Source organism: Neoarius graeffei, chromosome 2, assembly GCF_027579695.1.
Source record: "Neoarius graeffei isolate fNeoGra1 chromosome 2, fNeoGra1.pri, whole genome shotgun sequence".
NCBI classification, from domain to species: Eukaryota; Metazoa; Chordata; class Actinopteri; order Siluriformes; family Ariidae; genus Neoarius; species Neoarius graeffei.
In genome coordinates, this window is record NC_083570.1 from 55,847,491 (window position 1) to 55,861,559 (window position 14,069).

The window sequence follows — 14,069 nt, forward strand, 5'->3', positions numbered from 1 at the left end:
AATCGGAAGATTTTGTGGTGATCTGTTACTAATGAATTTGAGTTGGTTTGGTTGCTTATGGATGCAAGAACCCATAAGGAAAAATTTATACAACATGAAATACTGTGTTACTGTACTGCTTAGTGTTTTAAGGTTGTGCAAAACGACATAAGAATATCTTTGGAAAGACTTCCTCTCGGGGCGGCACGGTGGTGTAGTGGTTAGCGCTGTCGTCTCACAGCAAGAAGGTCCGGGTTCAAGCCCCGTTGCCGGCGAGGGCTTTTCTGTGCGGAGTTTGCATGTTCTCCCCGTGTCCGCGTGGGTTTCCTCCGGGTGCTCCGGTTTCCCCCACAATCCAAAGACATACAGGTTAGGTTAACTGGTGACTCTAAATTGAGCGTAGGTGTGAATGTGAGTGTGAATGGTTGTCTGTGTCTATGTGTCAGCCCTGTGATGACCTGGCGACTTGTCCAGGGTGTACCCCGCCTTTCGCCCGTAGTCAGCTGGGATAGGCTCCAGCTTGCCTGCGACCCTGTAGAACAGGATAAAGCGGCTAGAGATAATGAGATAATGAGATAATCCTTCACAAATGTGTGTGTGTGTGAGTGAGACACACACATATATATATATTTTTTTATATTACATACATACAGTCGCAAAAGTATTCATGTTTTGCTGCATTACAAGCTGGAGTTAAAATGGATTTTTGGGGCATCAGCACCATACAACATGCCTACCACGTTAAAGGTGCACTTTTTTTTTTTTTTTATTGTGACACAAACAATAATTAAGATGAAAAAACAGAAATCTGGAGTGTGCATAAGTATTCACTCCCTTTCGTATGAAACCCCTAAATAAGAGCTGGTCCAACTAATTCACTTCATAAGTCACATAATTAGTTGATTAAGATCCACCTGTGTGCAATAAAAGTGTCACATGATCTGTCACATGATGTCTGTATAAATCAACCTGTTCTGGAAGGACCCTGACTCTGCTACATTACTAAGCAAGCAACATGAAAACCAAGGAGCCTCCAAACAGGTCAAAGTTGTGGAGAAGTATAGATCAGGGTTGGGTTATCAAAAATATCCCAAACTTTGAATATCCCACGGAGCATAATTAAATCCATTATAGCAAAATGGAAAGAATATGGCACCACTACAAGCCTGACAAGAGAAGGCCGCCCACCTAAACTCACAGACCGGGCAAGGAGGGCATTAATCAGAGATGCAACAAAGATACCAAAGATAACACTGAAGGAGCTGCAAAGATCCACAGTGGAGATGGGAGTATCTGTCCATAGGACCACTTTAAGCTGTACACTCCACAGAGCGGGGCTTTATGGAAGAGTGGCCAGAAAAAAGTCAATGCTTAAAAAAATCACATTTGGAGTTTGCCCAACAGCATGTAGCAGACTCCCCAAACACATGGAAGAAGATTCTCTGGTCAAACGAGACAAAAATTGAACTTTTTGGCCATCATGGGAAATGCCATATGTGGTGCAAACCCAACACCCTGAGAACACCATTCCTACAGTGAAGCATGGTGGTGGCAGCGTCATGCTGTGGGGATGTTTTTCATCTGCAGGGACAGGAAAGCTGGTCAGGACTGAAGGAAAATGGATGGCACTAAATACAGGGCAATTCTGGAGGAAACCCTCCAGATTTCTGTTTTTTTTTATCTTAATTATTGTTTGTGTCACAGTAAAACGATGTGCACCTTTAAAGTGGTGGGCATGTTGTGTAAATCAAATAGTGCTCCAAAAAATCCATTTAAATCCAGCTTGTAATGTGACAAAACAGGACGAACACCAAGGAGGATGAATACTTTTGCAAGGCACTGTGTATACATATATATATATATATATATATATATATATATATATATATATATATATATATGACGAATCACAGATTCACAATAGGCTGAAAAGTCTTGCTGCAAATTGTCAGCTCTAGAAGGCTGTTAAAGCCTTGGTGGACATGAGCATCAAGCCATTCAAGTGCTCCACTGTGTAGGACTAATGGCCGTTAGGTGAAAGAGCAGAAAGGCTAAATGGTGCTCCTCTAAAGCAAGAATAATATAATAAGTAGGCCATTATAAGAGCTGAGGTTGTTGGCAGCCTTACCGGATGGGATTAGAATAGTTGTGATCACACGGTTTTGTTACATTATAGCCTGATATTCAGCTCCTTATGTGTGTACGATGAAACAGTGAGTCAGCGCGGTAATGCATCTTCTATTATTAGTGTGCAGCCCGACTCGTCCGTTTAACATGGACCCACACACAGGCATGTTCCCCATAAAACCTTTTCAAATACACACTCAATTTATCTCTTCCCCTCTCAGTCTTTCTCTCTTTCTCGCTCACACACACACACAGACCTGTTCAACAGTGCGTGTGTCTCTGAGCCACCACCCCTCTTGCACTCTTGCTTCTCTGATCCTTTTCCTTTTGGGTGTTTAAATGAAACCTACAAAGTCTGTCTTTGTACTCACCATTTTTCATTCTCACCCTTAACCTTCATCTTTTAAACTATACTCTCCTGAATCCCGTTTATTCTGCGCTCCTTCTCTTCCCCCAGCACCTTCAGTCTTTCTTTTGTTTTGACTCACTTGCCGTTCTTCAGATCCTCGGACTGCGTGCGGCCCTGCGCCATCTGCCACCTGCCGGCTTTACTGGCTCCCATCATCATGCTCTTCACGCTGTCACTGCGTGAGGGACCCCCACCATCCCCCCCACGGCCACCAAGAGACCCCTTCTGCCCCCCAGGGACCGTGCCACTGGGGATGAGGTTTGAGGGGTGGGGGGTGGGGTGACCAGAGAGATTGAGACATAGAGAAATAACAGTAAAACAGAGAAAGGAAAAGGGGATATTGAGAAAGGTTACAGTAAACGAAAGGGTTTGAAGGTAGGAAAAATATTCACTATCTCCTCAGTGGTTGAGAGTGCATGTGTGCAAACAGGTGGGTGATGTGAAATGGTACAGTAGGTGACGCAAGTAGGAGTTAGCTGGTCGAATTTGAGCACACAGTCTGAAAGTATCCAGCACTGACTGATTAGATCTCCAGTCCACACAGTGTATGCTGAAAGCCTGGCAACACTCTGCTTACAGCACCATGGGAAACATATGGGTCTGATGTGAATTACTACTGGAATCATATTTTTACCTGCTGTTCATTTCAGAGCGTCTCTCGCCTATAGCTACAGCCTGATTGCTGTGGGTTCTTACCTCGCTGTAACCTCAGTGCATTACTGTTCTAGTGGATTTCATCCAGTCAGGTTTCTAGAAGAGCAGCTCTCTGAGGATTTGAGCGCCCAGTGTTGTTGTAAAGGTGTCAGCATAATGACAGGCGAAATGAATATCAGCTCGGGCTGCTCTGCTAATGAAGCTTGGGCAGGTGAGAGCGAGGATCTGCTCGTAGCTAATGCCATTAGTGAAATTGTCAGACAGCACAGGCTGGTCACTAGAGGGCCTTACTGAGTCTGATGTCATCAGCACTAAAAACGACGGCGGTATGTGGTGTATGTGATACTATCGCTAATGTACCAATGTGGTGTGTACTCAGCTTTGGTGAATGTTACAGGAATGGCATTCAGTGACAACTAAGATGATGGAAAACCTAGCACTACAGCACCCTCTGGTGATGCTGAAGACGTGATTCTGTTTAAACACACCACTTCAATCTTTGACTTATAGTGTGAATTCATAAAATCCTAGTTTCAACAACAACATTCATTACACATGAAAAATACCTTTAAGATGAACATATTTGCAATTGGTTATTAGTCATACAGCCATCATTTGGCACCATGAGGGATACCTTGTCGTAAACTGCACAGAAACAATGCAACAACATCTCTCCACAAACAGCAGCAACACTATGAAAGCAATTACAATTACAAGATTATGGGCATATGAGAGTGGCAGCTGCAGAGCAGAGCAAAACCAGCTTAAAGCAATAATTTGACTTTTACTTGTCGTTGCTCATAAAAACAAAAAGTCACCAAGGTGATTTTAAGAGTGTTACTTTATAGACTCCTTCTGTAAGCAAATGACACTGCAGCCCACAGTAGCCATCAGGTGCGTCAGGAGTTTAAGGAACTATAACGTAACATAAGATAAATAAGGAGCCACATCAACCTGACGCTGAATGATCTCGCAAAATGGGATGAGTCATAGTGACTTATACAGACACATTTCCTCACAAACAAAAAAATCTTACTGCCTTAAGCAGCAGCCAAACTCTATCTGAAGGGTAAATGCTCTGAAAAAGTGCCTGGCCAAAAAAAAAAAAACATTTGGATTTAAATAAGCAAATACGTAGGAATTTTTGACTGGGTAATTACTGCTGTGATTAATGTGTTTTAGCTGCAACAGTTCTTTTAACCCGAACTGATGCAGTGAGTAGCTTCTCATTTCTTAAACAAACATGTCAGAAGACGCATCCTGTGCTCATGGAAAAGATGTTACTGTGTTTCAGAAGAGTCAAATTATTGGACTGGATCAATCAAAGAAAACAACTAAGTAGATTACTGAAATGACTGGAATTGGGTGAAGAACTGTCCAACGCATTATTAAAACCTGGAAGGATAGTGCTGAACTGTCAACTTCACAGAAGAAATGTGGTTGGAAAAAGATCTTGACTGACCATGATCGGAGATTACAAACGCTCGGTGAAGTCAAATCGGGAAAAAAAAAAAAGACAGTACAACTCACGGCTATGTTCAGTAGTGAAAGTAAGAGCATTTCCACATGCGCAATGCATCGAGAACTCACATGGGGACACAAAACAGCTGTATGGCCATAAGAAAACCATTTGTGAGACTAATCAGAAGAAAAGCCTTCAATTAGCTAGGGAGCATGAAGATTGGACTCTGGAGCGTAATCAAAGCAAAAGGCGATCCAACGATTTTTTTTTTTTTTGCCCAGGCAATGTGTGTGTATATTTTATATATATACACATGCTAGTGCATCTCAAAAAATTAGAATACCATGCAAAAGTTCATTTTTTTCATAATTTAATTAAAAAAGTTAAACTTTCATATATTCTATATTCATCTCATCTCATTATCTCTAGCCACTTTATCCTTCTACAGGGTCGCAGGCAAGCTGGAGCCTATCCTAGCTGACTACGGGTGAAAGGCGGGGTACACCCTGGACAAGTCGCCAGGTCATCACAGAGCTGACACATAGACACAGACAACCATTCACACTCACACCTACGGTCAATTTAGAGCCACCAGTTAACCTAACCTGCATGTCTTTGGACTGTGGGGGAAGCTGGAGCACCTGGAGGAAACCCACGCGGACACGGGGAGAACATGCAAACTCCACACAGAAAGGCCCTCGCCGGCCACGGGGCTCGAACCCAGACCTTCTTGCTGTGAGGCGACAGCGCTAACCACTACACCACCGTGCCGCCCCCTATTCTATATTCATTACATGTAAAGTGAAATATTTAAAGCCTTTTTTGTTTTAATTTTGATGATTATGGCTTATAGCTCATGAAAATCAGAAATCCAGTATCTCAAATTATTAGAATATTCCCTAATATCAATCAAAAAAAGGATTTACAATACAGAAATGTCCAACTTCTGAAAAGTATATTCATTTATACACTCAATACTTGGTTGGGGCTCCTTTACCATGAATTACTGTATCAATGCGGTGCAGCATGGAGGTGATCAGTCTTTGGCACTGCTGAGGTGTTATTGAAGCCCAGGTTGCTTTGATAGTGGCCTTCAGTGTATCTGTATTTTTGGGTCGGGTGTTTCTCATCTTCCTCTTGACAATACCCCATAGATTCTCTATGGGGTTCAGGTCAGGCAAGTTGGCTGGCCAAACACAGTAATATCATGGTCAACAAACCATTTGGTAGTAGTTTTGGCACTGTGGGTAGGTGCTAAGTCCTGCTGGAAAAGGAAATCAGCATCTCCAAAAAGCTCGTCAGCAGATGGAAGCATGAAGTGCTCTAAAATCTCCTGGTAGATGGCTGTGTTGACTTTGGACTTGATAAAATACAGTGGACCAACACCAGCAGATGACATGGCACCCCAAATCATCACAGACTGTGGAAACTTCACACTGGGCTTCAAACACCTTGGATTCTGTGCCTCTCCACTCTTCCTCCAGACTCTAGAACCGTGATTTCCAAATTAAATGCAAAATGTACTTTCATCTGAAAAGAGGACTTTGGACCACTGAGCAACAGTCCATTTCTTTCTCTCCTTAGCCCAGATAAGACACTTCTGACATTGTCTCTGGCTCAGGAGTAGCTTGATATTAGGAATGCGAAAGTTGTATCCCCTTTCTTGAAGATGTCTGTTCGTGATGGGTCTTGATACACTGACACCAGCCTCAGTCCACTCCTTGTGAAGCTCTCCCAAGTTCTTGAATCAACTTTTCTTGACAATCCTCTCAAGACTGCGGCCATCCCTGTTGCTTGTGCACCTTTTCCAGCCACCCTTTTCAGCAATGACCTTTTGTGGCTTACCCTCCTTGTGGAGGGCATCAGTGATCATCTTCTGGACAACAGTCAAGCCAGCAGTCTTCCCCATGATTGTGGTTGTGTGTACTGAACTAGACCGAGAGATACACTGTGTTCATACTGTTTTACTCAAACTCAAAATGAAATATTCTAATATTTTGAGATGGGGTTTTTTTTCATGTTTTTGTACTGTATGACATACTGATTAAAATTAAAATAGAAAAATGCTTGAAACATTTTAGTTTATGTGTAATGAGTCTATAATATATAACATTTTCACTTTCTTAAATAACTGATGGAAAATATTGAACTTTTTCACAATATTCTAATTTTTTGAGATGCACTAATATATATATAAAACACACAACCCCGATTCCAAAAACGTTGGGACAAAGTACAAATTGTAAATAAAAATGGAATGAAATGATGTGGAAGTTTCAAAATTCCATATTTTATTCAGAATAGAACATAGATGACATATCAATTTTTAAAGATTTTTTGGGGGGCTTTTTTTCACCTTTATTGGATAGGACAGTGTAGAGACAGGAAATGAGCGGGAGAGAGAGATGGGGAGGGATCGGGAAATGACCTTGGGTCAGAATCGAACCCGGGTCCCCGGATTTATGGTATGGCGCCTTATCCACCTGAACCACGATGCCCCCACATATCAAATGTTTAAACTGAGAAAATGTATCATTTAAATAGAAAAATTAGGTGATTTTAAATTTCATGACAACAACACATCTCAAAAAAGTTGGGACAAGGCCATGTTTACCACTGTGAGACATCCCCTTTTCTCTTTACAACAGTCTGTAAACGTCTGGGGACTGAGGAGACAAGTTGCTCAAGTTTAGGGATAGGAATGTTAACCCATTCTTGTCTAATGCAGGATTCTAGTTGTTCAACTGTCTTAGGTCTTTTTTGTCGTATCTTCCGTTTTATGATGCGCCAAATGTTTTCTATGGGTGAAAGATCTGGACTGCAGGCTGGCCAGTTCAGTACCCGGACCCTTCTTCTACGCAGCCATGATGCTGTAATTGATGCAGTATGTGGTTTGGCATTGTCATGTTGGAAAATGCAAGGTCTTCCCTGAAAGAGACGTCATCTGGATGGGAGCATATGTTGCTCTAGAACCTGGATATACCTTTCAGCATTGATGGTGTCTTTCCAGATGTGTAAGCTGCCCATGCCACACGCACTAATGCAACCCCATACCATCAGAGATGCAGGCTTCTGAACTGAGCGCTGATAACAACTTGGGTCGTCCTTCTCTTCTTTAGTCCAAATGACATGACGTCCCTGATTTCCATAAAGAACGTCAAATTTTGATTCGTCTGACCACAGAACAGTTTTTCACTTTGTCACAGTCCATTTTAAATGAGCCTTGGCCCAGAGAAGACGTCTGCGCTTCTGGATCATGTTTAGATACGGCTTCTTCTTTGAACTATAGAGTTTTAGCTGGCAACGGAGGATGGCACGGTGAATTGTGTTCACAGATAATGTTCTCTGGAAATATTCCTGAGCCCATTTTGTGATTTCCAATACAGAAGCATGCCTGTATGTGATGCAGTGCCGTCTAAGGCCCCGAAGATCACGGGCACCCAGCATGGTTTTCCGGCCTTGATCCTTACGCACAGAGATTCTTCCAGATTCTCTGAATCTTTTGATGATATTATGCACTGTAGATGATGATATGTTCAAACTCTTTGCAATTTTACACTGTCGAACTCCTTTCTGATATTGCTCCACTATTTGTCGGCGCAGAATTAGGGGGATTGGTGATCCTCTTCCCATCTTTACTTCTGAGAGCCGCTGCCACTCCAAGATGCTCTTTTTATACCCAGTCATGTTAATAACCTATTGCCAATTGACCTAATGAGTTGCAATTTGGTCCTCCAGCTGTTCCTTTTTTGTACCTTTAACTTTTCCAGCCTCTTATTGCCCCGTCCCAACTTTTTTGAGATGTGTTGCTGTCATGAAATTTCAAATGAGCCAATATTTGGCATGAAATTTCAAAATGTTTCACTTTCGACATTTGATATGTTGTCTATGTTTTATTGTGAATACAATATCAGTTTTTGAGATTTGTAAATTATTGCATTCCGTTTTCATTTACAATTTGTACTTTGTTCCAACTTTTTTGGAATCGGGGTTTATATATATATATATATATATATATATATATATATATATATATATACACACACACCGTATATATATATATATATACACACACACACACACACTAAACAGTGTATGTCTCCTCTAAAAGAGCAACAAATGGGCTGCCAAAATGAACCAGCACTGGTTTTGCTCAAATCTGTAGCTCTCATGCTGTCGTCCAGATTCTCCCCATACCTTTTCAATCCAACCAGCTCCACATTCTCCTCCACACTCCTCTCTTTAAGAAACACCACCTATATATAGTACTGGAATATCCAATTAATAGAAAGGCATGATAAACTGGGGAGACAAGAACTCCCACATCAGTCACGTTTCCTTTATTTCCATCTGAAACCTTTCTTGCTTGTTCCCCTAAAAGCCACTGAGTAGGTTTTGACAGACAGGTGCTTTTGAAATGTGCTCTATAAGGCTCGCACAGTTAAATGCTCCCCCTGGCACAGTCGGTTCTTTAGGACGTGAAGGGAACCTGGACTGAATTAAGCAGGTGTGGGCTCACCTCCTTATCACAAAGCTGGAGTGGCAATGTGGGAGGGGAGTGAACAAGGACTGTACTTATAAAGCAACATACTTTGAGTAACCAGGAACCAGTTAGATAGGTCAAAACCACAAAACACAGAAGAGCATGGGGGTAAACGAGAAAATGGGAAATAGGAAGAGTTGCTAACTAAATATAAGCAAGACCACAAACATGTATACACGCACACGCGCGCACACACACACACACACACACACACACACACACACACACACACACAGACAAAAGGTGAGGGAACAAGGCCAGGGAAGTGGCCATGGCAGAGCCAGAGCAGGAGAGGAGGAGCTGTGACACATCATTACCACATCACGAGTTCACTGCAACGGTCAACCCTCAGCGGGATGGATCAAGGGAAGGGAAGGGAAAGCATAACAGAAATAAACAGACAACGTGCTAGTAGGGTAGTTCGTCACTATGACTCATACATTAGAGGGTTGTCCGTCTCCATGGCGACACCCCATGGAGGGGAAAGGGGCAGAGGCCAGAGTTTACGGGCCAGGGAAGCATGGCAGGGCTGTAGGGAGCAAGGGGCAGTTACACACAACTCCTCTCCTGTCATCGTCTGAGCAAATTAAGATGATGCAGCACTAACCTGCAGGCTTTACGAGGGCGCTCGACCACACTCAATTACAGATCTGTGTTCTAAGATGGCGGATGGAGAGGAGTCTGAACGATGTGGCATTAAGTCAAAAGTTAGAATGTGTGTGAGGCCAGAACAAGCAGGACGGTCAGAGTTCAGAGCTAAAACAAGCGAGTAGAGTTCCGCTGATCATGCAGAATGCAGCGCAGTATTCATTCGCTCTTCATACGGCGTGCATTACAAATGCGTCACTAACTAAATGTATAGAGTGAATCGAAGAATCATTTTAAGGAAGCAAAAGTGCTTTCCTTTCAATAAGGCATAATGTTGGCCCCATTTACATGTGGCAGAGATGCAAAGTGTATATGCAGGCAATTTTGCAGACAAGAAGCAGATCCCTAGATAGCACGCGTCAAAAAACATCACGACTTTGTTTGCCAATTGACAAAACATCTGCACATCATCTTCCCCCCCCCTTCTGTTTTTTATCCCTCTCGAGTATCATGTGTGATTTAAACCTGAAAATGTTCTAAGACAGCACCTCTTGTTGAACAGACTGAGCAGATGAAAGAAATCACCACCATGTAATAAGCAGGTTCAACTCCCTTCACACAACTTTCCTCCAGTGATTAATTGACATAACCTATTTTTAGCTATGTCACGCATGACTGATTAGAAACAGGATAAATATTCCTCTAAAAGCATGAAAAGAAGAAGATTAAGTACATGTATTGCCCGAGAACCAAAGCGATGTTGTGCCCACATCTTCCCAATTAGCAAACAAGCTTCATCGAGACGTCATTTTCACACATTGTGCCGACGTTGGCTAAATGTGTGAGTGTGCTATCTGGGTCACAGTAGATGCATTTACATGTTGCTTTAAATGCATGCACATTGGTGAGGACGGATTTCACTTTTTTTTTTTTTTTTCCCGTGGCATTATGCAAACAAGTACTCACCAAGGGCATATCAACATCGTCAGTTCCCCAGGTAAGACCTCTTCCTCAGTAAAAGTACTTCATTTGGCTGGACTGCATTTACACCAAACTGAAATCTAAACACAGCACGAGGTGCTCAGGCTGCTCCATCGCATCCTGTATGTGCATTTACAGCTCATCCGAAAAAAAAAAAACAACAACAACAGACTGTGCATACAGATTGCCAGCTGTAAAAGGGGTCATAGCCTTTTGGAAAACTGTTGCCTTTCCTTAGCGTTTAACATATAAGGCACCATATATGAAATGAAATGGTGAGATATGCAATGGAATTATTTCAAATTTCACACAAATAAAGAAATGTTAAGTAGGTTGTATGGGTTGGGTTTTTTTTTTTTCTATTCTTTGTTCATTTCATTAAAGGTCATGCGTCAAAGAGTCAAGTCAACCTGCTCAGCTGCACTCTACAGCCTTGCCTGGTGGCAGGGGTTATAAAAGGTTGGGTAGTTAGGGTGGGGTCTGTTGGGGTTGGGTAAGGGTTGGGTCTCTTACCAGCCTGGACAGAGACTCACTTGAGCGTGAGGCGAGGGTCTCCATAAGGGGCATAGGGAGAAATGTTTAGTACAAACTCCTTGGGCGGGTAGGAGCTCCACCGCTGCTGCTCTGAATTGCTGTCATTGTTATTCCAAAAGTCTCTGTCTAGATCACTAAAGGCCAGAAAGAGACACACATCCATGAGACACAGCATATCCATTCATCAGTCATCCATCTAAACCCATCCGTCCATCAATTAGTTGTAAAGAGCTGAACCGTAGCCAGGGATCCATGGAATCCCTGAAGGCCGTCCTCACCGAAAGATAACGTTTAAAGAGGTTTAAATCTGAAACGGTTTAAAGTAGATCCACTGGAGAAAAACCACAAAGTGTTCTTACAGCAAAACAGAACAGCCTTAAAAAGGGACAGAAAGGAAAAAAAAAACACAACAGTTCTCTGGACATTCATTATCAGTTTCAGTAAATCAGATATAATCAGAGAGAAAAGTGAGAAATACAGCTACATGATATCAGTTTCAGTGTTTACATGCAAACTTTAATCGACAGATTATACAAAAAAGAGAATGGTGATACAACATTAAAAAAAAAAAAATCAATCCAGATATTTTCCACTGTGCTAAGGAGAGAAAAGAGAGTTAGCGAAGCAGAGAAACACAGAATGTACATAAATCATGGATAAAAACACTCGTGAAGATTTACATTCTGCACGTTCAGAGCGGAACTGCACATTACTTGAAGATATGAGGGGAGAAAGTCGGGTGCGTTACATCCAGAGAGACCAAACTCGTAAAGAGAACAAGCAGTTTTGTCTGCGCCAAAAGAAGCAAATAAAATAAAGCCATTTGAAACATACATTCATGAAGTGCAATAGGGAAAAAAAAGACATTTGTGCATCAGCACCACCTGCAAACAGACAAATGTGGATCCTCCATTATTATTATTATTATTATTATGATTATTCTGAGAGCACAGCTGCATTACAGAAGTAAGTGAACTGCATTTTACATAAGTCACGAGTGAGAGATCAAACAAGCTCTCCAGGAGCGTGAAAAAGGAAGCAGCGATTGCCTTCACCAACTCGCACCAATAACAACAGCTGTGCACCAACACGACGCATCCACCCCACTTAACTCTCACTTACAGGCAGCACTTATGACTGCCAAGCACCTCTCTTTCTCTCTCTCTCTCTCTCTCTCTCTCTCTCACACACACACACACACACACACACACAAAAGCAAAATCCACTATTGAGGAAAGATTCATTTACTGCGTGTGCCGCTCCCCACAGCTCGTATTCTGCCATCATACACACACTTAAGCATCGAAGATGCTATCAGTCAAGAGAGCGGAATTATGCATAATGGAAAAGGAGTTTTGCCATAGAGTAAGCTGATATGGTTTTCAATCTAAGCAGATCAGATTATAATAACGCCTTGGAGCAGATGACATGCAACATTTTAATGTAACAAAAAAGAGATCATAAGGGGAAAAAAAGGCATACAGGATTGGAAGGGAATAAAGGACAGGAAGTTGGAACACTTTATGGTGCTTGTCACATGACTATCAGCAGAGCTCTTTAGCTGCCTTGGCATCAGACTTACCAAGTCATGTGATCTCATCCCACCACAGCATAGGTAGGAGAGAGAGAGAGAGAGAGAGAGAGAGAGAGAGAGAGAGATATTAATTTAGCGAGCACCTACTTGATGGCTTTCTTCTCTCCTCGGCCTCGTGCGGAGTCTGGAGTGCCCACTGCCTCAACCCCTGGTTTATTTCTTTTTCCCTAGACATGGACAGAAAGGGGGGGGGATGGTAGAATGAGATAGTTCATGAGATAAAGCCTCCTAATTAAACCTAGAGACATGATGTTGGAGTGCATCCACCAGGTCTGTATGTAAGTCATTATGCTCTTCACTGTGCTCCTCCTGCACCCCCCCCCCTCCCCCCAAACATCCGACTGTTGACATCACACTCCTTCTTCAGCTGTAATTACTGCAGACACATATTTACAGAAAGACCCAGTTTAACTCTATCACCTCAGGGCTGTGTCACCGAGTCGTGCTCTCGGCAGACAGGAGGAGAGAAACAACACCTCGCCTCATTTCAGCATCCCCAAACCGTTCTTCAAGGAAATAGAAATCCATGTTCCAGATGTTCTACTTTCCAGATACTGAGCACTGAGCGCATGGACCAATTAAAATAGCATGCACATACAAGAACATTTCACACACCAAGTATTCTGGAGTTTCATCCTCAATAGAGTACAACTAATGGTGGCTGTGTGCATCTTGTTAAAGTTTGTCCCATCTCTCTGTATTCACTGCTGGGGAGTTTGAAGCTGCTGTAGTTCAGACTGCTACACGGTCACTTTTAGGGGTTTAGGCAAATTAAAAGCTAGACGGCCTTTCGATTTCATAAAATCGGTGGAATTTAGTTCCCTCTGAAATTTGGTCATTGCGATACATGTTTATTTCTGTAATACCTTTAAAAAATCAGGCCATTCTGTGGCTGGGAAGTTATTTAATTTGAAGGGATTCACGAGCAAATAATGTGCATGAAATCGCTCGCTTCACGCAGTCAAGCAGACAGAGGAAGTCCGTGTGCGCATGCGCAGGTTTACCTTCTTCTTTCGGGTTTTACGGCAGCTGGTATCCACAGTGTTGCATTACTGCCATCTACAGGTTTACCTTGACCGCACACTGACTATTACATCATTCTGTTGTTAAACGAACAGCTGATCACACTGAGGTGTTCGCTGACCGCCGATATTTATTAGTTTGGTACTGTGTTTCCTTTCCTTCGCAACACAACATC

The 14,069-nt window shown here is 42.4% G+C and overlaps 1 protein-coding gene across 1 annotated transcript in view; it reads right to left on the reverse strand.

Moving 5' to 3' along the window:
* syt7a (synaptotagmin VIIa) overlaps positions 1-14,069 on the reverse strand; it is a 304,956-nt gene that overhangs the window by 103,488 nt on the left and 187,399 nt on the right. Inside the window, exons 3-5 of the mRNA XM_060914462.1 lie at positions 12,959-13,038; positions 11,277-11,411; positions 2,595-2,762 (exon numbers count right to left, since the gene is read on the reverse strand). Coding sequence (XP_060770445.1) covers positions 2,595-2,762; positions 11,277-11,411; positions 12,959-13,038 — 383 coding nt within the window. The remainder of the gene's footprint in view (positions 1-2,594; positions 2,763-11,276; positions 11,412-12,958; positions 13,039-14,069) is intronic.